This window comes from Macaca fascicularis, chromosome 17, assembly GCF_037993035.2.
Source record: "Macaca fascicularis isolate 582-1 chromosome 17, T2T-MFA8v1.1".
NCBI classification, from domain to species: Eukaryota; Metazoa; Chordata; class Mammalia; order Primates; family Cercopithecidae; genus Macaca; species Macaca fascicularis.
The window spans coordinates 21,104,853-21,132,847 of record NC_088391.1 but is presented as its reverse complement, the minus strand read 5'-3'; the positions used below and the strand labels follow the sequence as shown (position 1 = coordinate 21,132,847).

Sequence of the window (27,995 nt, the reverse complement as noted above, 5' to 3'; positions counted from 1 at the left end):
ATGTCCAAAACACCAAAAGGAATGGCAACAAAAGCCAAAATTGACAAATGGGACCTAATTAAACTAAAGAACTTCTGCACAGCAAAAGAAACTATCATCAGAGTGAACAGGCAACCTACGGAATGGGAGAAGATTTTTGCAATCTATCCATTTGACAAAGAGCTAATATCCAGAATCTACAAGGAACTTAAACAAATTTACAAGAGAAAAACAACCCCATCAAAAAGTAGGTAAAGGATATGAGCAGACATTTCTCAAAAGAAGACATTTATGCAGCCAACAGACGTATGAAAAAAAGCTCATCATCACTGGTCATCAGAGAAATGCAAATCAAAACCGCAATGAGATACCATCTCACGCCAGTTAGAATGGCAATCATTAAAAAGTCAGGAAACAACAGATGCTAGAGAGGATGTGGAAAAATAGGAATGCTTTTAAACTGTTGGTGGGAGTGTAAATTCGTTCAACCATTGTGGAAGACCGCGTGGCAATTCCTCAAGGGTCTAGTACCAGAATACCATTTGACCGAGCAATCCCATTACTGTGTCTATACCCAAAGGGTTATAAATCATTCTATAAAGACACATGCACATGTATGTTTATTGCGGCACTATTTGCAATAGCAAAGACTTGGAAGCAACCCAAATGCCCATCAATGATAGACTGGATAAAGAAAATGTGGCACATATACATCATGGAATACTATGCAGCCATAAAAAAGAATGAGTTCATGTCCTTTGCAGGGAAATGGATGAAGCTGGAAACCATCATTCTCAGCAAACTAATACAGGAACACCTGAAACTTTTTTTTTAATATGTCACTCTTTATGTTGGATATTAGATTAGATTCAAATTTTAGACTGTTCAGATATTTTTGTATATTATTTTTTCCTCTTAGTTTCACCTTTCCTTGTTTAGTTTTCCTTGTCCACTTATGTTTAATTTTATAATACATTATATTAAGCATATTTTTGCAAGCCAACTTAAATACTTTCTGAAACTCCTGGGTTTATATATATGGTAGAAATGTACATTTTTAAACCCTGGTTGAAGTCATACTCTATATCTACTTTGATATTCTACTTTTGCTACAATCATTTTAATTTCCTGTAAGACAGTTATATGTGCATTATAATGTAAAATTTTACTTTAGTATTAGTAAGAAGACAGGTAGCTCAAATTTTTGTACACTATAAATGTACTATAATATTTTCAGATTTTTTTCTGAATGACATTATGCCTTGGAAAAATAATTCTAATGTTATTCTAGATACTATACACACAACCACTTTGTACAGTTATTTTATTGAGCTATTGACTATATCTGGATTTCTCAAAGGAATTCTCAAAAAAATTAGATCATTTAAAGGTACTAAAAACATTTAAGGCATATAATCGCTTTAAGGTTCAAATTTATATTCTCTGATGCATTTCTTGAGTTATGCTTCTCATATTAACAGGATATTTTTATTTTCAGTAGAGTTTCTGCGTTACAAATCAAAAGAACATAATTCCAATTGACATGGAATCGTAAGAGATACATGGATGTTTTCCAGGGATCTGAATGAAAGTGAGGTGTTCAAGGTTAGACAATGGTAGACCTAAAGGAACTGAATTTCATGTCCTGTTATTTTAAAAATGTTAAGGAAATGCAGAAAGAGGAAGTGGATCAGGCTCTATGATATCATTAGTGCTATTTTTATTCTCTTAAGTTCAAGAGTTTCAGGATAAGAAAAATATATGCAAAAATGAGGACCTTGATTTTTTCTTGATTTTTATTAGGGTGTTTCCCAAATGCCTGTATGGAATAAGCACACTTGTAAAAAGAAATTTGCATTTCTACTTGCTGATAGCAATGTCCATGTAGATGGGAAGAATGAGGAAATGATATATATTTTTCACAACTCAATGATGCAGTGTCTGTTAAAGATATTAAAACAATCATTTCATGGTACTACAAACCAAATATTCCATAGACAGAAACCCTTGAAAATGATGTTACTTTGTTTTAAACATTAGCTTTTTACCTGAAATTAGTTCATATCACTTCCCCATTCAGCCTATGCTGAAAAAGTTTTATTAATTAGATTTGATTAGATTCAGTTGTTCTGTGAAAGTTTAGTTTTACTTTGGTGTCCTTGCACTTTCACACAATCGAAAATAGCTTCTGATAACAACTAATATTGAGGAAAGTAGGGCCAACTATCTCTTTAAGGAAAAGCTGAAATGTTTGTCTTTCAATAGACGTTCTTAATTATAAAAACCAAAAGCTTATATTAAAGGGAGTGCTTTTCTTTCTCTTAGGAAGGTTTTTATTTTGATGCAAAGGTTTATTAGAAATTGGCAGTGGCTCATGCCTGTAATCTTGCCACTTTGGGAGGCTGAAGTGTGAGGATTGCTGGAGGCCAGGAGTTCAAGACCACCCTGGATAACAGAGTGAGAACTTGTCTCTACAAAATACTTTTTAAAAATCTCTCTCTATCTGTCTGTCTGTCTATCTATCTATCTATCTATCTATCTATCTATCTATCTATCTATCAATCAATCGATCATCTGTTTGTCTATCTGTACGTATGTGTTTATTAGAAATGAAGAATGGCTCTTTCTAATGTGATGGTATACAGAGTTTAGGTGATAAAATTTAACTGAGCTAGTCTTCTAAGAAATATCAAGTATTTCCCATGTTCTATCCCTCTGAAGATTGAAAAGAGGAAGAACATTTCTGGTCTATAGCTTTGGTTGGCATTTATAGCACTGAGCTATATTGATCTGCTGCTGCATATTGTATAGCAAAAAATAATCATTCATTTTACTTTAGCAAATGTAAGGGAGTCTCCAACTACTAGACTGGAAAAGAAGAGCCCTATGTACTAGTTGTCTTTCTTATCATCTCTATTAGTAAATGTTTACTTACTTGAATAAAGTAAGTACTGTATACATCCTGTGAATTAATAATATATAAAAATACTTTGGAATCATGACCAAATGAAATAGTGCTTTTTAATATCATGCACAGAATGGTGATTCAGATATGTTGGTATGAGAATGAGGAATTCTTTCTATTGAAATTTAAAAAAAAATGTTACCAGTTTTTAGCCTCAGCTCTTTAGGAGTCTGAGCCTCTTATATCTGCTAAAGTCACAACATTCCTCATCTTATGCTGGACCCAAGCGAAAGACTCCTGACCTTTATTGGGCCAGGATATCAGCTGTTTTCAGTCTGAAGCTGTGATTTTCAAAATTAACATCCATTAGTTTCTTTGAAAAATTGAATGCCTTCATCTCTCCTCGCTGAATTCCAATAGGAATCCTTAAAATAGACAAAGCCTACTCTTTTTTCCCTTATTTTTTAACTTTACTTTTAATTTATGTTATTTTGTTGTGCATTTTGTATATCTTTTTGCAGTCTCACATCATATTAGAACAAGGAAGGGTACAAATAAATGAGTTTTAACTTAATGTCTTTTAAAGCAGTGTTTCCCACCTGGGAGGCATATCAGAATCATCTATGTAATGTTCAATAAAAAACAGATGGTAGGCCCCATGTTGGCCCTGATGAATCAGAATCTTCAGGGTGGTGGAGCTTAAGTTTATATATGTTTCAAAAGTTCCCCAGCTGTTTCTGATAATGTATCTTTAATTTTGAACCACAGGGCTAAACTGTTTTCTGTTTCTTTGTTTACTTTTCCAAGGTAATGTGTGATGTGACTCTATGGCAAATATTTTTCTGGAATAATTCATACCAAGAGTTTCCTTTAAATTTATCTGTTTTTACATTTACTTAAAAAATTCTGTGTGCGTATATATTTGTACACATAAATATATACACACACATATATAATATTGGATTTTTGTCATAGTTTGACTATAAAAATGACCCACAGATACTTATTTTGATTTTGTCCTGTTCTCCTTGAGAGTGATCCCTTTGGTTTTCTGTAGCATAAACATGAGTGGGAATGAATCTTTTGCTTGGTCCCAGGAAAAGATGAGGAATGTCGTGACTGGCTCAGTAAACACGGATGATGGTGATCAATTTAGTCTTGGTTGTTGTAACTGTCATTGGCAGCAAGAGAGTGATATTGCTCATATAGTTTGCATAGAATTTAGAATTCATAGTTGAAGAATTAAATAAAGTTATTTAAAAAGGACAAATTTTGACAATGCGTCAAAACCAGCCTTTTAAGGTTACGGGAACTTGCTGAGTTTAAATGTTACTGTTTTTCGAAGGTCTTTATGATTCAAAATGAGCCTATTCATACTTCCTAAGTCAGTACTTTCTTTTTTTAAAATTTCCAACTTTTAAGTTCAGGGGTACATGTGCAGGATGTGCAGGTTTGTTACATAGGTAAACGTGTGCCGTGGTGGTTTGCTGCACAGATCATCCCATCACCTAGGTATTAAGCCCACCATCCATTAGCTATTCTTCCTGATGCTCTCCCTCCTCCCTCCACTCACTCTCTGACAGGCTCCAGTGTGTGTTGTTCCCCACCATGTGCTCACGTGTTCTCATCATTCAGCTTCCACTTATAAGTGAGAACATGTGGTATTTGGTTTTCTGTTCCTGCGTTAGTTTGCTAAGAATAATGGCCTCCAGCTCCATCCATGTCCCTGCAAAGGACATGATCTAGTTCCTTTTTATGGCTGCATAGTATTCCATGGTGTATATTTACCACATTTTCTTTATCCAGTCTATCATTGATGGGCATTTAGGTTGATTCCATGTCTTTGCTCTCGTGAATAGTGCTGCAATGAACATATGCATGCTTGTGTCTTTATAATAGAATGATTTATATCCCTTTGAGTATATACTCAGTAATGGGATTGCTGGATTGAATGGTATTTCTGCCTCTAGGTCTTTGAGGAATTGCCACACTGTCTTCCACAATGGTTGAACTAATTTACACTCCCACCAACAGTGTAAAAATGTTCCTTTTTCTACAGAACCTCGACAGGTTGTTTTTTGTTGTTTTTTGAATTTTTAATAATAGCCATTTAGTCAGTACTTTCTTGATAGTGAGAAGATTGAAATAATTAAGACTTAAATTTTAATCTTGGTTTCAATACAGATTCGTTGCCATTATGAATATAAAGCAAATTCATTAGTTTTCTATCTGCTGAAAGTTGGGAGTATGTAGCCAAGAATTTACAGAAGACTTTACATATCTGGATAAAAGTGACTGTAAATGTGTTTAACTTTTGTTTGCTATAAGTCGCACAAAATGTATCTGAAGGTGATAGAAAAGAAACTATCCACATTAATGCATGTAAGAAAAAATTGTTCATATTATATAGCTCCAGTTTTTTTTACAGTAAACTTTTATATGCCACAACTATTAATAATTTGCTTAAGTCTGTTACACTATTTTATTGTTAGCACATTGTGTGTGTGCTTTTAAAAATTGCTTGTAAGTGCTATGCTATTGTTTCCCAATTCCTGTACCTCATCTGATGACTGTCCTCAATTTCCTCCATTATGAAGTCTCTTTAAATAAAATGAGTCCCTGTGATGGTCCTAGCATAGCTTTTCAGGGAAACTCATCAACTGAAAGAAAATGCACATTATTGATAAACATCTCTGCATGTTGAGTTTGCATGATTTTTCATTTTATTTTATTTTATTTTATTTTTTATTATTATACTTTAAGTTCTAGGGTACATGTGCATAACGTGCAGGTTTGTTACATATGTATACTTGTGCCATGTTGGTGTGCTGCACCCACCAACTCGTCAGCACCCATCAACTAGTCATTTACATCAGGTATAACTCCCAATGCAATCCCTTCCCCCTCCCACCTCCCTGTAATAGGCCCTGGTGTGTGATGTTCCCCTTCCTGAGTCCAAGTGATCTCATTGTTCAGTTCCCAACTATGAGTGAGAACATGCGGTGTTTGGTTTTCTGTTCTTGCGATAGTTTGCTGAGAATGATGGTTTCCAGCTGCATCCACCCTACAAAGGACACAAACTCATCCTTTTTTATGGCTGCATAGTATTCCATGGTGTATATGTGCCACATTTTCTTAATCCAGTCTGTCACTGATGGACATTTGAGTTGATTCCAAGTCTTTGCTATTGTGAATAGTGCAGCAATGAACATATGTGTGCATATGTCTTTGTAGCAGCATGATATATAATCCTTTGGGTATATACCCAGTAATGGGATGGCTGGGTCATATGGTATTTCTAGTTCTCAGGATACAAAATTAATGTGCAAAAATCACAAGCATTCTTATACACCAGTAACAGACAAACAGAGAGCCAAATCATGAATGAACTTCCATTCACAATTGCCTCAAAGGGAATAAAATACCTAGGAATCCAACTTACAAGGGATGTAAAGGACCTCTTCAAGGAGAACTACAAACCACTGCTCAGTGAAATAAAAGAGGACACAAACAAACGGAAGAACATACCATGCTCATGGATAGGAAGAATCAATATCGTGAAAATGGCCATACTGTCCAAGTTAATTTATAGATTCAATGCCATCGCCATCAAGCTACCAATGAGTTTCTTCACAGAATTGGAAAAAACTGCTTTAAAGTTCATATGGAACCACAAAAGAGCCTGCATTGCCAAGACAATCCTAAGTCAAAAGAACAAAGCTGGAGGCATCACGCTACCTGACTTCAAACTATACTACAAGATTCTTCATTTTAAAATTGAGTCAACACATGGATGGTTAGGTCACGATAAGAGTTGGCATACAAAAACACAGGAATAGAGCTGATTGAGTTAAATTCTGTTATTCAGGTAGAAATTACTGCCATTATGTAAACTTACATTTTAAAAGCGGAAGAAAATGCTAAATATAAAGAAGGGGAAAAAACCTCTCACTCTCACTATACTATGTAATGAGTAATGGAAAAAATTCTTAAAAGGACCAAAAAAAGACTTTCTGAAGAGCTTTCTTTTTGGGGATTGGAGAAGATGACTTCTCTGTTGTTATATGGAATGTTAAGTTCAGACAGTGGTGACTCTATAAAGCCATGTGAGCTGCCTTGCATGTCTTAAAAATTAATTTGTCGTGTTCTTTGGTGGGTGGTGGGGATTTGTTTTAGGATATGACAGCACGTGATCTGCTACAGCAGAGATACACCCTTCCAAATGGAGACACTGCCTGGCGGTCCTCACCCCTTGTGAATGCTGCTCTGGAAGGCAAGCTGGTCCTGTTGGATGGCATTCACCGGGTGAATGCGGGCACACTCGCTGTATTGCAAAGGTGGGTAGGCGTCGCAAAAATCCCCCAAACACACACACACACACACACACACACACACACACACACCCCAACTACTCTGACTTAAGCAGTAAAGATGGAACTATCTCATTCTTTCTGTTTTTTTTTAAACTGGGTTGTGTAGATTCTGAAAAATCATGATTCTATACCACGTAGAATGGCACTTTTTTATTGTTATAAACACAATGCAGTAAAACTCCAAATAATGAACATTTTGGAAAAAAACCACTGCCATAGCAAAATTCCATGTGTAGGTGCTGCAAAAAGAAAGTGCTTCAGTAGTAAGTTTGAAAGACTTTATATATACAGGTGTATACATGCAGCATGTCACATTGCTGAAGTTTCTGTGATTTGTCAGAGTCACAGCTTCAGTATTTACAAACTCCTTATGAATCATAGATCTTAATTATTGGTTGGTCTTGTCGAAATCTTTTTTGAGAGAGAGAGAAAATTAGTTTTGTATATAAAATATATAATACCTTTAAATTATGTTTTATATAGACTAAAAAAGCTCACTTTGTTGGTTGTAAACTTGAACATTTCTGTAACTGTTGTTTTCTTATTTTGGGTTTAGTTGGGAAAAATTTCCACACATTCTTAAAACTTCTCTAGAATTTAATGTTAAGAGAAGCCTCTTCATGTGTAACTTTTGTAGAAAATATTCCCATCCTGTATCATTTTAGGAAATTAATGATACTGACTTTTTTTTTATTTATTTTGGTTCTCTAACTTGTGGACATTTGATTTTTAACTTTGACTCATTAGGAAAGGTTAAATAAGTAGAATAAGCCATTATCCCAACTAACCACTCAGAGTTTTTTTTTTCTTCTTAACGTGATGCAGATACTGAATGTAATTAAAAATTCTAAATACATTATGTTAATCCTGATTAGAGTTTAGAACATTTAAAAATAGTCACAAACTTTCAGTGATTTACCATAAACGTTCCATAGATTTACAATATTTTTTTCTCCCAAACAGACAACTGCAGACATGATAATAGTCCCATTATATTAGCTATCTTTTGCATGTTTGCAAGTAGTAATAATAGAAGCAGCTACTACCATTAATTGAGTACCTACTCTGTGCTGGGCATTATGCTAAGCCAGTGCTTCTCAGGTTCTCAACCTTGGAATCACCTTGCAGGATGGGAATTAAAAAATACTGATGCCAGCCAGGTGCAGTCGCTCACACCTATAATCCCAGTGCTTTGGGAGGCCAAGGTGGGCAGATCACAAGGTCAAGAGATTGAGACCATGCTGGCCAAGATAGTGAAATTTCTTCTCTACTAAAAATACAAAAATTAGCTGGGCGTAGTGGCACGTGCCTGTAGTCCCAGCTACTCAGGAGGCTTGAGGCAGAAGAATTGCTTGAACCCGGGAGGTGGAGGTTACAGTGAGCTGACATCCCACCACTGCACTCCAGACTGGGTGACAGAGCAAGACTCTGTCTCAAAAAAAAAAAAAAAAAAAAAAAGTGCTGATGCAGGCCGGCGCAGTAGCTCACACCTGTAATCCCAGAACTTTGGGAGGTCGAGGTGGGCGGATCACCTGAGGTCAGAAGTTCGAGACCAGCCTGGCCAACATGGCAAAACCCCGTCTCTATTAAAATGAAGTACAAAAATTATCTGGGCATGGTGGTGTGCACCTGTAATCCCAGCTACTCAAGAGGCTAAGATAGGAGAATAGCTTGAACCCAGGAGGTGGAGGTTGCAGTGAGCCTAGATCGCACCACTGCACTCCAGCCTAGGTGACAAGAGCAAGACTCTGTCTCAAAAAAAAAAAAAAAAAAAAAAAACAACCTCATGCCTGGGCTTCGCCATCAGAATTTTCTGATGTAATTGGTCTAGGCCAAGGTCTGAACATTGGTATTTTTAAACACTTCCCAGAAGATTCTAATGTACAGTCAAGATCGAGAACAACTATATTAAGCATCCATTTTACATTAGCTGTTTAGTTTTCACATTAATATTGTGAAGTTGTGACTGCCTTAACATTATTGAAGATGAGTTTAGAGAGACAGAGTCATTCTCCCTCTCCCCACTCATTCAGCTAGTAAGGTGCACAGCTGGAGTTGAACCCGGGTCTGATTGGTTCCACCGCCCACGCTCCTACCCACTGCGTTTATACAGCCTCCCCTCCCTTCAGTGCTTATAGAATGGAGGCTATGTAGCCTAACTCTATTGTGAACAATAGGAGACTTAGGGGTTGGTGTGAGATATAGAACAGTGCTTTTCAGCCATTGCAACATTTGGAAGACTATGCTGTGTGTGATGTGGATGTTTAGGTCACCATCAGAGTTGCCATATGTAAAGCAATGTAGTTATTTCATTATAAAGATTTTTAGTGTTTTTAAATATTGTAATTCCAAAGATAGAAATATTTTTGTGCCAACTCTTGCAGTTACTTTAGACTGAAGAGAGTAAGTGCCACCTGCCTTGTTTATTAATATGTACCTTGTGGTTATCTTGAGACACTCATTCAGCTGTTTCTTTTGCTCTCCCTCCTCCTCCTTTCTTTTTTTCCTCCTCCCCCTCTTTCATATCCCTATCAGGTATTTATGACTGCTGCCCTCTGGTACAGAAACCAACAGTTTTGCCAAGTATAACAGCACTAGCCAATTTGAAATTTTGAAAGGTCCATCTAACAAAATTATTAGACTCAATTGCCAGCAATAATAGAATGTTGGCTGACTGATTCTGCCTCTAAAAACTTCAGTGTTCAAAACAGATTAATTTATTTTCAGACTTTTTTCTTATCTTGTTAGGTTAATCCATGATCGAGAGCTAAGCCTCTATGATGGTTCTAGGCTGCTGAGAGAAGACAGGTATATGCGTTTAAAAGAGGAGCTGCAACTGTCTGATGAACAGCTACAGAAGAGGTAATTTGGGGTCCATTACTCCTATTGTTAGTTGATTGTTAAGTGAAAAATAATACATTTTATGATTTTTCCAAACCTAGAATAATGCCAAGATAACTTTGAATAGTTTAATAATTTGGTGTCCTGGATATGCCACTACTTTGGCATTTCTTAAAATTTGAGGTTGCTCTCCAAGGTGTACTCTGTACTCTCAGCTTTCCTTTTTTTTTTTTTAAACCTAGTCAGCTGTTTTATTTGCTTTTTTGTTGTTGATATGACAGTAATTTATTTATTTATTTTTTTAATTTTTTTTTGAGACAGAGTCTCGCTCTATCACCCAGGCTGGAGTGCAGTGGCGCAATCTCGGCTTACTGCAAGCTCCGCTTCCCAGGTCCATGCCATTCTTCTGCCTCAGCCTCCCGAGTAGCCGGGACCACAGGTGCCTGCCACCATGCCTGGCTAATTTTTTGTATTTTTTAGTAGAGATGGGGTTTCACCGTGTTAACCAGGATGGTTTCTATCTTCTGACTTTGTGATCCACCTGCCTCAGCCTCCCAAAGTGCTGGGATTACAGGCGTGAGCCACCATGCCCAGCCGACAGTGATTTAAAAAAAAAAAATGTTTTTTATTTCAATAGTTTTTGGGGCATAGATGGTTTGTGGTTACATGGGTAAGTTCTTTAGTGGTGATTTCTGAGATTTTGGTATACCTGTCACCTGAGCAGTGTACCCAATATGTAGTCTTTTATCCCTCACCACCCCCCTCCAAGCTTCCCTGGCCCTGAGTTCCAAAAGTCCATTATATCATTTTTATGCCTTTGTGTCCTCATAGCTTAGCTCCCACTTGTAAGTGATGACATGCGAAATTTGGTTTTCCATTCCTGAGTTACTTCACTTAGAATAATGACTAGAATAATGACCTCCAGCTCCATCCAAGTTCCTGCAAAAGATATTATTTCATTCCTTTTTATGGCTGAATAGTATTCCATGGTGTGTGTGTGTGTGTGTGTGTGTGTGTGTGTGTGTGTGTGTGTGTGTATCACATTTCCTTTATCCACTCATTGATTGATAGGCACTTCATATCTTTGCAATTGCAAATTCTGTTGCTATAAACATGCATGTGCATGTATCTTTTTCCTATAATGACATCTTTTTTGGGGGGTAGATATCCAGTAGTGGGATTGCTGGATCAAATAGTAGTCTACTTTCAGTTCTTTAAGGACTCTCCATACTGTTTTCCATAGTGGTTGTACTAATTTACATTCCCACTAGCAGTGTAAAAGTGTTACTTTTTCACCGCATGCATGCCAACATCTATTATTTTTTGACTTTTTAATTGTGGCCATTCTTGCAGGAGTAAGGTGGTATCTCACTGTGGTTTTACTTTTCAGCCTTACTTTTAAATAAGCATTTAAATGTTTTATAAGAACATTGGTGTTAAGAAGGTAATCTTTCCTCTGTTGCCCTTTCAGTTCAGTTTTGACCTCATATTTTGTATTCTCTCAACAAAACTAAAGCTGGGCCCACAATTAACTGGGCTTATCCTCCAGGGAGGTCATCAGTATTGTTGGAGTATGCCATCTGATATCAGATTACCCATTGTAGCTTATTTAAACATTTCTTACGGAGATGTAACAACCACATGCAATGGTGAGACTTGACTGGGTCCTAGAGGAGAAAACAAAATAAAAACGGCTATAAAAAAATTAGAAAAGTTTAAATATGGACTATATTATATGATATTGAATTACTAATTTCCTTAAGTATGATAGTGATATCGTGGTTATGAAGGAGACTATTCCTATTCTTATGATATGCATGTTGAGATACTTAAGAGATAAAGTAAAAAAAAAAAAGTATACAACTTCCAGATATTTCAGAAAAAAGACATGTATGTGTGTGTACAAATAGACATACCACAGAGAAAAAGAGAGAAATATCGAGTCAGAGTGAGAACACAAATGTGGTAAAATCTTAACAGTTAGCAATATCTAGGTGAATGATATATGGGTATTTATAGTCTATTTTTGATATTTTCTATGAGTTAAAAAAATTTTCAAAACAAAAGGTTTGAAGGAAAATCTTTCTTTCAGCTGCATACTATATAGAATGAAGTTTGACAAATATGTTATTTTCTATCTTGCTACATTTCCACGGATATTTTAACAGAATTAGAGATTGGCATACAGAGGAACTCCTCATCACTTAATCTATCTCTGTTTAATTGAAGCTGTCTTACCACTCAAAGACAAAGTAAATATGGTTTACTGCCATATTTAAAACATTTAAATCCCGTAAAAGATAATTAAGTGTATTTATTATTGTTTGTATTTTAAGAATAAATTTATTTAAAAATTTCTTGGTATTTTTTCCAAGAGGGGAAATGTTAAATTCCTCCTTATCTCTGTACAAGTCACTAAAAATTCACTTGATTACATACCTGCTTTTACTTCAGAGGTATACATTATCAAATTCTTCTAGACTGGCAAATGGTTGAGTGTTTAGGGAGGCAAGTTAGAGATCCTTTGCATATCATAACTTTGGTTTACAGCAGTCAGCTTTGGCACATTATTTGCATGTGAATCACGGGTCATGGAACAGTTTATATTTTCAGAGGGATGAATCAAAGCAATTTTGCAATAGCTCACAGCATGCCTGCCTGGCAGTTTCTCTTAGGACATCAGAAGCATTGTACTTGTCTCCAAATGTCCGGGAAATGACAACCCTTTTCTATGAAAAGTACCCAAGTTCTCTAATGGTCACAGGCAGTTTTACAAATGAAAATACTTTCAGGAACTGGGTGGCCCTGAGCATCATGTTCAGGGTCTGGCTCAGAGTGGTTAATAGTACTTTCTTCTCAAAGTTTTCCGCCTTCATCACTGTGGATTTATGTCTCCCTCGTGAAGGCAAACTAGGCTCAGCTCTATTTCCAGAGGTCACTGGGAGAAAGTGGAGAGAGATCATAGCAATGCCTTCTCTCCTTCATTTGCTTTTTAAAATTTTTCATTTGAATTTTTACCACTGTTAAACATGCATGGAACTTGAGCCAGATAGTTTTTCAAAGTATTTTATGAAAAATACCATCCCCTGTCATAGGTTGATTGGTTGATAGTCTCCCATTTCCCACATCTTACTCCCCAGGGGCTACTACTTTCAACCTTTAGGTCTTTCTTTTGGTATTTACTTCTGTGTCACTAAACAATATACTTTCATTGATATTTCTTGATTTATTTTTAGTGTTAGGAATAATCTGTTGATTTCTACATGGACAATTAATGTTTAGCTCTTTACCACCTCTTGCCTCATTACACGTGCACACTTCTATCCCTCATTCTTCCTAAAGAGTTATGTAATAATTTTGTTTAGAACTTTATTCAATGCTTACATTATTATGACAACCTAAGAACTGTACCCACTTAAGCAGTTTACTATACAACAATCATTTTCCTTTCTTGCGTACATCTTGTTTTTTCCTGAGTTATACTACATATGAAGAGAGACAGATATGTAAATCAGTAATTACAATGTAATTTTAAGTGTTAGAATAAAGGTCTGTATAATACTGTATGGGAGCATTGAGGAGAAAGTGACTGTTTCTATGTATATATTGCCGTATTTTTCACCCCAAACACTTCCCTTATTGTCTAAATCTCCCCTCAGCACATTCAGGCACACCTGATATTTATCAATTCCATCTTCTATCAATTTCTTTTTCTCTTTTCTGTCTTTTTTTGAGACAGGGTCATGTTCTGACAACCAGACTTGAGTGCAGTGGCACGATCTCAGCTCACTGCAGCCTTGAACTCCTGAGCTCAAACCATCCTCCCGCCTTAGCCTCCTAAGTAGCTGGGACTACAGTTGCACATTGCCACACCTGTTTTGTTTTGTTTTTGTTTTTGTTTTTTTCATTTTTTTTTTGGAGCGGTCTCACTGTGTTGCTGAGGCATGTCTTAAACTGCTGGCCTCAAGGGATCTTCCTGCCTTGGCCTCCCAAAGTGCTAGTAATATAGGTATGAGCCACCACTCCTGGCCTTTCTGTCAGTTTCATGTTTCTCCCATGGTATATTCTGATGAACTCTAATCTGGGCTTGTGGCTCTTTGTACTTGTAGCTCCTACATCATCTTAGATCTGTCTCCACTCCCACTTACTCAGTTTCCTGTGTTCTTTTTTCTTGTACCTTTTCTTATTTAGATGTATGTTGAGCCTCCTGGGCAGAACTTCTAATTTTATTTTATTTTCTCTATTATGTTCTGTCAGGATCTTGGTCCGTCCTTAACTTTTCAGAGGTGAGATGTCCTAACAATGATTCTTCTTTGTTGTCTGAATATTTCTAACAGTTGAAAGCTGAATCCCTTTCCTTATCAGTAATTTTTCTTTTTACCTGAGAAACACACCATTTTCTTAATTTTGTTGTTAAACACAGTCATGTTACAGAATCTGCTTCTTTCTGATAGTATGGATTGTTGGTAAATTTTTTTTACCTTTGCCTAGCCTTAATTTAATTTTGTGACTTATTTTTGTCTTCTGGAGAATAAATACGTTCTTTTTTAGGGTTATAATAGGTTAGATTCTTCTCTTAAGCTGCTTGGCAGTACTTCTTTCAGGACTGTGTTTATTGAGTAGAAGACTGACAGCTTGACTAAAAGACACAGCACAGTGCAAAAGCAGCAAATTTGTACTCAGTGAGGAAATTATTTCATGAGTTGTTCTTATAAGTAATATGACCCATTATCTAGCATGTGTTGATCCCATATGCTGGTCATAGCTAATATATCACTTTTGGCAGTAGCATTTGAATTCCACATTAGAAACTTATGACCCACATTGTCTGTCCTTTCATTTCGGTACTTAATCACAGAACTGAATTTTAGCAAAGGGATTATTTCTAATAGTCTTTAAAGAAACTCAGCTTTTATTTTATTTACTTATATTAATGCTTTTTTGTGGAAGATTTTGAGAGAGAGAAAGAGGTCAAAGGTAGAATGACAGGGAAAGTTTTTGTTTTCCTTTTTAAGAGGAAGCGTTGTGGAGGCTGGGGATGGTCAATGCTCAGAGGTGGTGTATCAGTTGCAGCTGCGTAACAGAAAGAACAGCTTCTACAGTCTTGTACAAATAACTAAATCTACCTCCAGGGAATCAGTACTCTTCAGACAACTTCTACTAATTTGTAGAATAATGCTTCCTGAGAGTTGGTTTTAAAGCTCTTGTTCCAACTGTCGCGACTGGATGAGGTTTTTGAACATGAATGTTATAATGGTAATCCATGGAGTCATTCACTCTCTAGGCTCCCAGAACAGTACCCAGATGATCTTATCTATAGACTGATGATTGGAGATAACGGATTTGGCGAGTGTAACTATTTGTTATTGAGTGTCAGCATTGTTTCATTCTTTCCTTCAGATTAAATGTTTGTTGAGGATCAGCTCTAAGATGACACACTTGCTGCCATCTGTGGTGTACCACACATGAAGACAGATATATAAATAAACACAATGCAGTTTTTTAGTGTTAGACTGCAGGTCTGTATAAAATGCTGTGGGAACACAGAAGACAAATTGACTAGTAACTGTGCCTTGAGAGGTTCGAAAAGGTTTCAAATACTGTTTATACTCGTAGCTCCCAGGGTTTTCTCCTTGACCTTTTCTTTTCTTTGGGCAATGTCAGTCACTCTTATATCCTTATCTGCCATTGATATACTGAGCATTCTTTTTTTTTCTTCTCTCTCTTTTCCCTCCCCTCCCCCTCTCCTCCCCTCCCCTTCTCTCCTCTCCCCTTCCCCTCTTTTCTTTTGTTTTGTTTCGTTTTGTTTTCTTTTCTTTTTTCTTTTCGATAGGGTCTCACTCTTTCACCCAGGCTGAGGTGCAGTGGTGCTATCATAGTTGACTGCAACCTCAAACTCCTGGATTCAAGCTTTCCTTGTGAATAGCTGGAACTACAGGTGCACACCACCACACTAGACTAATAAAAAATTTATTTTTGTAGAGATGGGAGTCTCTCTATGTTGCCCAGGCTGCTCTTGAACTCCTAGCCCCAAGCAGTCCTCCCTCCTCACCCTCCCAAAGTGCTGGGATTACAGGCATGAGACACTGCACCCAGCCAATAGACTGAGCATTCTTTAAAAGCGCTTTCCAATTTAGTTTTCTCTGCTAAGTGCCATCTGACTACTAGATGTCTCTCCTTAATGTGTCTTAGAAACACTTTGAACTCATTTCTACAAACCTGCTATTCCTCTTAAATACCTTAACTTAGTGAATGAAACCTCTTCCTCTCCACACACATAGGATACAAGTTTAAAGTATCTGATCTGTAAATTTGATCACATCACTTTTAAGTCCTTCAGTGGTTTCCATCGCCTACAGTGTTTAGGGCCAGTATCTACACATGCCTGCCTTGTCAGCCTCGTCTTTCACCTCTCAGGACCAGCACAGCAAACTTCTGCTATTCCTTTAAGAGTGATGTCCTCTGTGAAACCTTCTCTGACATTCCTCTAGCCCTTTCCAAGGCCAAGACAGATTTAAGAGCTGCTTTGCTTCTAGACCCAGTTGGTAAATTTAGATACCTCTTCTGCTTTCAGAGAGGAAACTCAGGTAAAGGTAACTCTATTAATCCAGTTTTAGTTGACCTTCTGAGTTAGCAATGTTTCCTTATGTGAACCTAGTAATTAGGAATACTTTGATGCCTTTTAATGACAAAGTCTATTAACTGAGGGTCTCAAAATTAACAGCTTCTAGCAGTGGGTTACTAACCCTTTAAGCTTTATAGTGTGAAACCCAGTTTCTAAACGATTATATTTGACTCCTTTGCCAACCTTCATTGTATAGTAATTCTCAACAAGACTACACATCTTGGTCATCTCTGGAGTGCTCTACAGGCTTTTATATTCTCTGCAGGTAATCACATGCCTAACATGCCCTTAGAAGGGTTAGAGTCTTCTTTTTTCATATTACAAGACACCAGGAATGCTGTGGACGTGGTGGTTAGATATAGTGTTATGGCCACAGACACCAGATACTGTGCCTGTATTTCTCTCAGGAAATAGAGACCAAAATAGAACTCCTTCCTTTGATGAGAAAAACTTCTTTAGGGAAAGGGGGAATATAAATACTATAGGATGCTAAATATGTCTTTTCCTGCTGTTGGCCAGACCATAAATGAGGGGGTTGAGAGTTTCTGTTGTTAACAGTTCATACTGCCAAGAAAGGGCTTCTGGTTATCTGGGGGAAACAATAAAGATTAGTGGCCTAGTCTTAGATGTACTTATATATGCTCCAGTGTTTTTGCATTTTTATTAAATATTTCCTTTATATTTGTTGCTATTGAACACTAAAAACAGTTTATAATCTCTCAGTCTTAGTGGTGAACATAACTGGACATTTGAGCACAATCCTTGATCGGTTATATTCTCTCAACCCTTTTACTATTCCCATATTTGAAGACTGAATCCCAGCACTATCTCCTAGCTTCCTAGAAACCTTATTATTTCTTTGCAAGCAAATCAGACCATATAAATTAAAAAAAAAAATTCTAGATAGATGCAGGATTTTATGCCCAAGTCTTTGTGTTTGATTTTCAAAACAAAAAGTCTTAAGGAAATTCTGATTTTGAAAATAATTTTTTCCGAACATTTTTGTAGTCAAAGAACCATTTGAAACCCTTTGCTTGTAAATGATATAATCATTTGTTATTTTATGTTTTGAGTTTGTCCTGATTCAGAGAATGTACTTCTTACGTATTTATTCAGGACCAAGTTTGACTAGCTTTTGGCTGGGACACTGTAGGTTCAGTTCTTATTACTTACCTTTGTTTGTCCTTCCCACCAAAGATCTTCAAAAAGTTAATAGCACTGATGGTCATTAACAATGGCAATATACATGTATTTATTTAGCATCTGCTCTCTTCCCCAAGTATTACACTATGCCCTCGGTGGTATAAAGATGCATAAGGAATGTGTTCATGCAATTTGCTACACTGCACAGGAAAAAGGGGAAATAAGGTCTGTGTACAGAACTATATAACTCTAGGTTCTAAATTGGAACAGTAGTGTGGAAAACTAATGATGAAATCTGTTCTAGCTCATGATTGATGTCTTTGCAGAAACCTTCCGGATTATTCTTTCAAGTTCCCCAGTATACAAATTCAATGAAAATGTACCATAGGATTCCCTTTGAAAACTGGAGATTTTTGAAGTCTTTTTTTGTTTTATTAAAAGCTCCATTGAAGTATGATTGACATATAATAAACTATTTATATTTAGTGTGCACCGTTTGATAATTTTTAATATTTATAAATACCCATGAAACCATCACCAATATCAAGATAATGAATGTATCTATAATCCTCAAAGTGTCCTCAGACCCCTTTGTTATCCCTGACTCCTGCCCCTTTTACCCTCCTGTCTCATCCCCAGGGTTCTGCTTCTGGTCATTATGTAGAGCTCATATTTTCTAGAGTTTTATACAAATGGAATCACACAGTGTGTGCTCTTTTTTTTGTCTGGCTTCTTTCACATAGCTTAAGTGTTTTGAGATCATCCATGTTGTTTGTACATTGATAGTTTGTTCCTTTTTACTGCTGAGAAGCATCAGAAAGTACTTTACAAAAACTCGTACTTATGCCCACAGACAAACTTATTGACCTCAATATTTTTATTTTAAAAATCGTTTTAAACTATTTTTTTGCTCTCTAAATCTGTAATCTTTAGGAAATAATATCTTTTTGTCTGAAATTAAGCCATATCTATAGTTTCATTTATTTTTTTGTTGTTGCTAAATTTTTAGTAAAATTAAACCTAACCTTAATTTTAAATTTTAATGGCACTTATCTCATAATTTTTTCGTTATCTATCACTTCTTCAGTCTTTGTATTACCCACCAGTTTATCACATCACCTTCAGTATACAGCAGATCCTCTGCTCTCTAACTTTCAGGCTTGCGGAACCTAGCTAGCATCATCAGGAAATGACTTCCCGTGTAACCTATTTGTACGTAAGGAAGCCTTTAGGGAGAACGTAGCAAACAAAAAGGCCCTTCTCATCCTGTTATTCAGTAGTTTGGTGACTGTTTTTATAATCATTATACACACTTCTCTGCCTAACGTATCAGCTCTCTTGGAAACTGCCTTCTTCAAGTTTGGCCAGCTTACTCAAGTACCCTGCTGGAATCAATACTAAAAAGCAAGCTATTGACAATATATGTGCCAGTAAATGACCATCACCTTTAAATGTAAACCATTTAGCATGCTGTCATTTTAGTTGCTCTTTTAGTCCTAATTTTACAGCTCCACTGTGGTACCTGGCTTCCTGATCTGCTGGTTTAGAGATATACATTAGACTTCCCCTTTTGGCTTGCCTGTTGTATTTTGACTTTGTTTATTCCCTGATTTGGTATCCTTCACTATCTGAAGTGAGAAACTACATCTGCAGCTTTAATTTTGGATGGCCAAACCACACTCTTTCTCTCCTACCTGTTTTTGGTCCTAACTAGGAGAGAGGAGGATCAAGGATACATCCAACATCTGTTGCTGGGCTTTATGGCAGTTTTCTGGATTACAGCAAACCACTTAGCAGAAGTGGAAAATGGAAAAACCTCCCCCTCTGGCTTTCCCTCACAGGATTTTCTGTGTCCAGTTTCTGTCACGTGGCTGTCTAATTACTAGCAATCTTGAGCGATTGTGCTATCCTCTGGACTTTCAGGCACTGTCCATGTTGTTGTCCTTCCCTCTTTTTCCAGAACAACACTTTTGCACAGATCACTCCCCCAGACCCTGCTAAAACATCTGCAAATAAACCTTTTTCTTTCTACCTAGAGAAATGAAATGATATCTGGTAACTTTTGTGAATTCATTATATCTAAGTCTTTCATGTGACCAATTTCTAAAAATTGGTTTTCCCTTGTTTTCAAATGGTGATGTGGCCTCTAAAATTACAAATCACGCCGTCAGGGACTTGGTAGACCTGCCTGTTGTATTGTTGGTACTTGGTCTTAACTCTTCAGAGTACTCATCTGATTCTTTCCAATTGTGTCCTACCTCCTGGTATTCTAGTTGCTTAGTCACTTAACTTTTGGGCTCTAATATAATGTTATAGTTAATGGTGAAATGCCAGTTATGTACCTATATTTTTGTTTTTCTGAAGCTCTTGGCAAGTGTTTATATTTTATCTCTCCTTTCTCTTAGCAAGAACTATATTACCCTCAAAAACATATTTCTGCTGGGTTTTTGAGTAGAATTGATAAAAATGGACAATATTACCCACATGATTAAGATTCTGATGCGGGGTTTCTAGTTTTTCCAAAAGTAACTCAAGTCATTTCACAAACCAAAAGAAGTCTTGTCTTACTCCTCTGTGTGTCCTAGAAAATTTACATGCTTCCTCAGTTTCCCTACCAGAGAGTTTTAAAAGAGATCACTTTAAAATCGTAACTTTCCTATAAAAATCACAAAAGAGTGCATTCTATAAAGGTTTTATTTTCTCTGCCTTTTTAAGACTTAAGTGTTCTTATTCCCAATCTAAATTTTAAATTCAATCTAACCCTTTATGTTTCTTACATTTTCTGTACTGTAAAGTCTCCTTGTCCTGAATTGTGCTTCTTGGTCTTTCTGATGGATATAGAGTGGTTTCCTTGTGAGACAGGAGATTCTGAAGGACTTTTAAATGAATAAAGATGGTCTATATAATGAATGTGAACCGAGTGGGGTTTTATTTCAAGACACTATGGAGAAAATATGTGGTAGGCATAACAGTATATCAAAAGCAGTGGTTTGTGCCAGGGCTGGAGTTTCATGAGTGGTTATTGTACAACATTTACTAGCAGTAGGTGATTTTTGTTTGTTTTGATCTTAGGTTCTTAGAATGTCCTGACTTTGTTTTTTTCAAAGCTAACTCTTTGGATAGTAATATTGACATTATTAACAGCATGATAGCCCTAACATTGCCTGGACTTTAGTTACCATGATCTAATTTCTTACATGAAAGATATGTTATGTTTTTTTATTTATTTTTTTCCTATTTTAGATCCATTTTTCCAATCCATCCCTCCTTCAGAATCATCGCCTTGGCAGAACCCCCTGTTATCGGAAGCACAACACACCAGTGGCTGGGACCAGAATTCTTAACCATGTTCTTTTTCCATTACATGAAACCACTTGTGAAAAGTGAAGAAATCCAAGTTATTAAGGAAAAGGTAAGAAGAAAGCCAATCTTAGTCTGTTTTCTACAGCTGATCTCTTTTTAAGGCACTCTGATACAGGCCGAAGTAGAGTTAGACATTTTTAGCGTTTTCTTCCCTTTTACTCCCAAATTTCCTCATACAGTGGTGAAGATCAGTGGTTCTTAAACTTCCACATTTTTCAGCATCATTTGGAGGACTTGGTAGAACACATGTTTCTGGGCTCCATCTCCATAGTTTTTGAGCTAGTAGATCTGGGATGGTATATTAAACTTTTTATTTCTAACAAGTTCTCAGGTGATACTGATGCTGCTGGTCTGGGAACCACACTCTAAGAATCACAGATGTGGCCTGTCTCACCTCTTTCCTCAGGTGGAGGTCAGTTTAGAATCCCTTTTATTTTTCTATTTAGTCAAAGGTGACTATTTTAATTCCCTATTATAAAGGGAGGCCAGACACATAAATAGTAAGTAGTCCTGGTCTCTCAAGACTGTAGTGTATCCTGTACTTGCCTGATTAGTACTTTGATGACTTCTAGTGTGTGTAATCCATTATTTCAATGTGTGCATTAATCAAGCATTGTGGTTAGCACTTTTAGAGTTTTAGAACTGCACTCTTCAATGCAGTAGCGCTAGCCACGTTAAATTATTATTATTATTATTATTATTATTATTATTATTATTACTATTTGTTTGAGACTAAGTCTTGCTCTGTTGCCTAGGCTGGAGTGGTATGATCTCGGCTCACTGCAACCTCTGCCTCCTGGGTTCAAGGCTCCCGCCTCAGCCTCTCAAGTAGCTGGGACTACAGGTGCACACCACCACACCTGGCTAATTTTTCTATTTTTAGTGGAGATAGGGTTTCACCATGTTGGCCTGGCTGGTCTTGAATTTCTGGCCTCAATTGATCTGCCCACCTCGGCCTCCCAAAGTGCTGGGATTATAGGCATGAGCCACCACACCTGACCATGTTGAATTAATTTTTTAAAAATTTGGCCAGGTGTGGTGGCTCACGCCTGTAATCCCAGCACTTTGGGAGGCCAAAGCCAGAGGATCACGTGAGGTCAGGAGTTTGAGACCAGCCTGGCCAACATGGTGAAACCTTGTCTCTGCTAAAATACAAAAAATTAGCCAGGCGTGGTGGTGTGCACCTGTAATCCCAGCTACTCAGGAGGGTGACACAGGAGAATTGCTTGAACCTGGGAGGTAGAGGTTGCAGTGAGCCGAGATCACACCACTGCACTCCAGCCTGAGTGACAGAATGAGACCCTGTCTCAAAAAAAAAAAAAAAAATTCTGTTTCTCAGTCACTTTTCAAGTACTCAGTATCCACATGGGAGCTTTTGGCTACCATATTAAACAGCGTAAATACAATGCTCATCATCATAGAAGGTTCTATTGGACAGCACTTTTCTAGGTCACTAATTATTAACTTTCTATTTAAATACATTTATTCCCTTTGAAACATCTGAATGATCTTATTAATTGTAGGTCTTGTAAGCATGGTTGTAAATAAAGGCATAGGTTTTAGAGTTTAACTACTTGGCTCTCAATGTGAAACCCACTACTTATTAGCTTCCAGATCTTGAGTAAATTACTTAGTTTCCTCATCTAAAAATGGAGATAATACTATTTATTACATCATAGGATTGATTTAAATAATAAATGAAAGAAAGTATATGTGGACTAGGACTTAGCATTTAAAAAAATTCTAATTACTTATATGACCAATGAAACCCTAAGCAGTATTCTTCTAAAATTGTCACACTGTCCTAGTCATTGTTTTAATATCTTTTTTTGATCTTTTAAAATTAAAACCTTAAATTTGTTATTCCTTAAACAAAAATTGCTTATAGCTTAATGAAGTACTTAATTGAAGTTTGTTATAGTTAAAAGCAATTGATGTGTGTTATTTGGGCAGTTGCTCTTCCAAGTTCATTGATATGTTGATCATAGCCCTCAAGTATGTGTTTTACATGTTTTTGGAAAAATGGACACCTTGAGTATCCATTCTTTAAATAAATGTACCTTATGTCACTTAGATATGTATGTAAGATTGCTGCTAAATGAAGGAACTTGGTTTCAGTAAGAAAACACCTAATTAGTACTTAAAATACCATGCTGACGTTAACAAAATAGGAAATGATGATACATGAAAAGTTCTTTATGGGCCAGTTTTAAATTGTGTTAAAGGCTCCCTTCAGTTTTATCTTGGTGATAGAATTGTATATGGAGAAGAGTGTCTTGGTTTAAATTACCTGATTCTTAAAGAGAAAGCAGGGGTTTCAGTGTTTCCTAAGAGGTTGAATAAGCAACTTTATCTGTAAGTTAAATATGTAACCAACAATGAATGACTTTTCTAAACATGTAATTCTAGTAGTATTTGCTAAGTAGTCATAATTTCTGATTGATTGATCACATATCCCAATTTATTTCTTCTGTTTGTCCTCAACTCTCTCAAAAAATAGGTCCCAAATGCACCTCAGGAAACTCTGGATAAATTATTATCATTTACACACAAACTCAGAGAAACACAAGATCCAACGGTAAGTCTAGGCTTTTTCCATTGGATTTTCTATTGTTGACATGCTGCTGGTTTTCTTTTCTTAGAATTCAGGACTTAAAATCTATTTTTTAAGATGATATTTTATTTTTCAGAATCCCTTATGTTATGCCTTTGTTTTATGCATGTGGTTTACTCCAGTTTCCTTGATTTTAACATTTCTTCCAGCTGCTCCTCGCTGATGTTGTAGAAAGAAACTTGTAGCTGCAGAGTACTTCATGTTCATGAGGGCTTCTTCTCTGTCCCCTCTGTCTCCTACGCTGAGCAGTGTTATCTATGCTAATAGCTTCAAGTACCTACCACAAGTTGATGCCTACATCTTTATCTTCAGCTTCTAACTTCTCATTTCTGATTGACTTGTATTTCCATTCCCAGATGGCATGTTAGAAACATAAAGGGCTGTCACTGTTGAACTCTGTGAGTCTCAGTGTTCTCATCTGTAAAATGGGAACAGTACCATCTACCTCATGAAATGGTCTCAATGATTAAACATAAAAATGTGTGTAAAGAATCTGCTTCTTAGTAACTGCTTACTAAACGTTAATTTCTTTCACTTTTCCTCTGGATACACTGAGATCATTGTAAATTCACATATCTTATACAACTAAACTGTCTTTCCACTTTAAATCTATTCCTATTCTTGATTTAATTTCCTGGCTTTGTTAATAATCTAGCTGCCAAATTACCTAAATTAGAAACCTTGACATCATTGTTGATTCCTTGCTTTCCTGCTGTCTTCACTTAATCTGAAAACAGATCTCACCAGTTTAGCATCTTGATGTCTCATCTGTTTTCTTATCTATTGTCAGTAACTGTCCTAGTAGTGGATTTCATAATCTTTCTCCTGGAATATTATATCCTCTTGACTGCCTTCTTTATCAATAATTCATTCATCATGTGACTCTCTAGTAATTTCCTTTTGTTGTTGTAACAAGTTACCATAAATTGATGGCTTAAGATAATAGAAATTTATTTTCTCTTTGTCTGGACAACAAAAGTCTGAAATCAGTATGACTGAGCCGGAATCAAAGTGTCAGCAGGACTGCACTCCATCGGAGGCTCCAGGGGAGAATCTGTTCCTTGCCTCTTCTGGGTTTTGGTGGCTGCCAGCATTCCTTGACTATTGCACTCACCATATCAATCCTGCCTTCATCTTTACATTACCTTCTCCCCTGTGTTTGTGTCAAATCCCCCTTTTTCTCCTTCCTTCAAGGGTATATAAGATTGCATTTAGGGTCCACACACATAGTGCAACATAGTCTCGACATCTCAAAATCCTTATCTTAATTTTATTTGCAAAGTCAATTTTGCCATAGAAAGTAACATTGACAGTTTCCAGAGATTAGGATGTGGATTTTTGGGGGGATAAGGGTGGTCACTTTCTGGCTGTCACAGGTCCCCTGTTAATTCTCCCTCTGGGGCCTCATTCCAAATACTTTCTCCTTTACCCATTATTTTTAGCTACACTGGTGTCTTTGTTGTTCCTTGAACTTACTAGTGCCTGCCCCAAGGCCTTTGCCACTTGGTGTTTCCTCTGCCTAGATTATTCTTCCCTGGATAGCTGCATGTTTATTCACTTTCCTTTTGGGATTTGCTCAAGTGGTCCCCTTTTCTGTGAGGCCTTCCTGAAGCACTATAGAATCAAATTTCTATTCCATTTTATTTCTATCCCTCTTTCTGCTTTAAGGTTCTTTATAGGGCTTCTTACTCTTTTACATAATGTATGTTTTACTCACTAAGTTTTTGTTGTCTATCTTCCTTCACTCGAATTTCAGTTCCAGGATTGCAGGAGGTTTTTCTTTGTTCCCTGTAGTCTCCCCAGCATCTGGAACTTTGCACAGTAGCTATTCCTGATTTGCACAGTGTTCCTGCTGCGCAAAGTTCCAGATGCTGGCAGTACTACAGAGAACAAAGTTAGAGATTAGTAATGTATTCCACAAGTATCTGTTAAATAAATGGATGGATGAATCTTCCATATTGTCCCTGGAATGATCTTTCCCAAATCCATTTCCTAAGTTCTTCCCCTTGTTTAAAACCATTAAGGGATTGACTGTCTTTGCCTGTAGACTGAAGACAGCCTACTAAACATACCTGCTGAGTTCTCTCTAATCCTAAGCTGCTCATCAAGCCTCAGTTTCTACAAACTCCCTTGAAGCATTCTCAACTCTTCCCACACTTAGCTTCTTGCTATTTTCTAATCCCATCTATACTCAAATGTCTCTGCCTTAGATAATGTCTAGAATGTGCTTTCCCTCCATCCAGTTGTCCCTTCATTTCTCTCTTCTGTTAAGTCTCTCTCAGCCCCCTTAGGCAGCAGTAACTAGTATCTCCAATCTGCTTTCATGACACTTGACATACATTTCTGATGTTGACCTATTGCAATTGTATTATAATTTACTTTTATTTCCCCAGTTGCTATTTGAACTCCTTGAGACTGTCTTATTTGTTCTTTTATTCCGATTTCCCTTCCTGCTGCCTGGCACATAATAGACACTTAAATCTTTGGTGAATTAATGAATAAATTGATTAATTAAAATTTTATTAACAGATTGTCCCTAGAGTTTTCTCTCCTTTAGAACATGCTATATTTTCATTCTTTTATAAAAATGAAGAATAGAAAAATAATGTTTAATAATTTCTGATGAGAACCTTTATGTTTTTAAGCTGAAGTATTTCTAATCATGCTAATATGAACAAACCCTTTGAGGTGTACTCTTAAACTGTATAACCATGGTAACTAGGGGATTGTGCTTCATATCTTCACCCTGTCTTTTTTTTTGGCAAGATAAAACTGCAGTTAGAAATTTGATATTATAAATGTTAAATACATTAGGTATTTTTAAAGTATACTCTCAATTTTTAATTGATAATAATGTGAGAACAGAGATTACCAAACCCTTTATTCAGCACTTAAATGGCTCAACACAAAGCTTATCTCTCATTTTCTCAACCCTGGTTATTATTGCAAACCATTTTGGTGCTTTCAACTAGAAGAACTGGAGAATTGGTGTTCAAATATATGCACATTCCTTATTGATCACTGGAATGAAATGTGAAGCCTGAATTCAGTGTCATGCTTAGAATGAGATTAGAATGTTATACCCTAAAAAATTACCCTATGGTTTAACAGGACTCTTATAAGAATCCTCTGGTTGGAGTCATTTGTCAAATATTTGTTATGATTAATATAGGAATTTTTCATGGTCCTAGGTATTAAAAATGGGAATTTCTGAGTTATATTTGACTTTTCATATCAATCATACTGCCTGAATTTTATCCTCAATACATCTTTCTTTCTCATAGCAAGTCAGTTGCCAAGTTTGTTGTATCCTACCTCTCCATTCTTGTTGCCATAACCTTACTGTCGGACTTTTTCCTTTTATAGGCTGTTTATTGAAGTAGCTTTCTGTTTCCTGTCTCAATTCTGTCTGTCCTTCAACTACTTTCTATACTGCTGCTAATTTAAATTAGGAAGTAGGCTAGTAATAACCTGATTCTAAAATCATGTTTTGACTTTACACATAGCAGAATCCTAGTGCCTTTAAGAATAAAGCCAAACCCCTCAGAGGTCTTTAGGTCTCATAGGTCTTTGTTGTTTGAGAGCAAGCCTTCCAGCAGGACCTTCTAGTAAAGCTGGCCTGGTTCCTCATGTTCTACTTGCGGTTCCATTCCTTTTGCTTTCATGCCTTTGATCAGAGGATTTCTTGTGCCTATTTGAATATTTTAACTGCCTGTAACAACTGTCTACTGTTCCACTTATTTTAGCATTGAAGTATATACTATTTTGAATTGTAATTTATGATTTATTATATTTGAATATTATCTGCATGTCTGGAATGCAAATTAATTGAAAACAAGAATGGACCTAATGTTCCCTTGTAAATGAGTTCTTTGAAACTTAGAATGTGTTTTTTAATAGAAAAAAGGATATGTGGTGGTCATTCTTCCAACCTAATTCCCAAAGAAAATATAATACTAATGTAGCTGAAATGGAATACTAACAGCAGACCAATATCTCATGGAGATGTGAAATACACAAGGAAGGATAAATTAATTTTTTTCTTCTTTGGGACATACAGAGATGACCTTAGGTGGAACATTAAAACAAGCAAATGTGCAGTGTGTCTTTGACATTCTCCCTTCATCCATTCTGAACCCTTTGTGAATTTCA

At 36.5% G+C, this 27,995-nt stretch overlaps 1 protein-coding gene across 3 annotated transcripts in view; it reads left to right on the top strand.

Annotated features, from left to right (window-relative positions):
- Positions 1 to 27,995, top strand: part of VWA8 (von Willebrand factor A domain containing 8) — a 381,025-nt gene that overhangs the window by 108,400 nt on the left and 244,630 nt on the right. For all 3 annotated transcript variants that reach the window (XR_012426882.1, XM_005585735.5, XM_074021913.1), the window contains exons 13-16: positions 7,061 to 7,221; positions 10,006 to 10,119; positions 21,110 to 21,278; positions 23,730 to 23,807. Coding sequence is in view for 2 of the 3 variants with exons in the window: in XM_005585735.5 (XP_005585792.3) it covers positions 7,061 to 7,221; positions 10,006 to 10,119; positions 21,110 to 21,278; positions 23,730 to 23,807 (522 nt within the window). In the remaining variant the exon portion in view is untranslated. The remainder of the gene's footprint in view (positions 1 to 7,060; positions 7,222 to 10,005; positions 10,120 to 21,109; positions 21,279 to 23,729; positions 23,808 to 27,995) is intronic.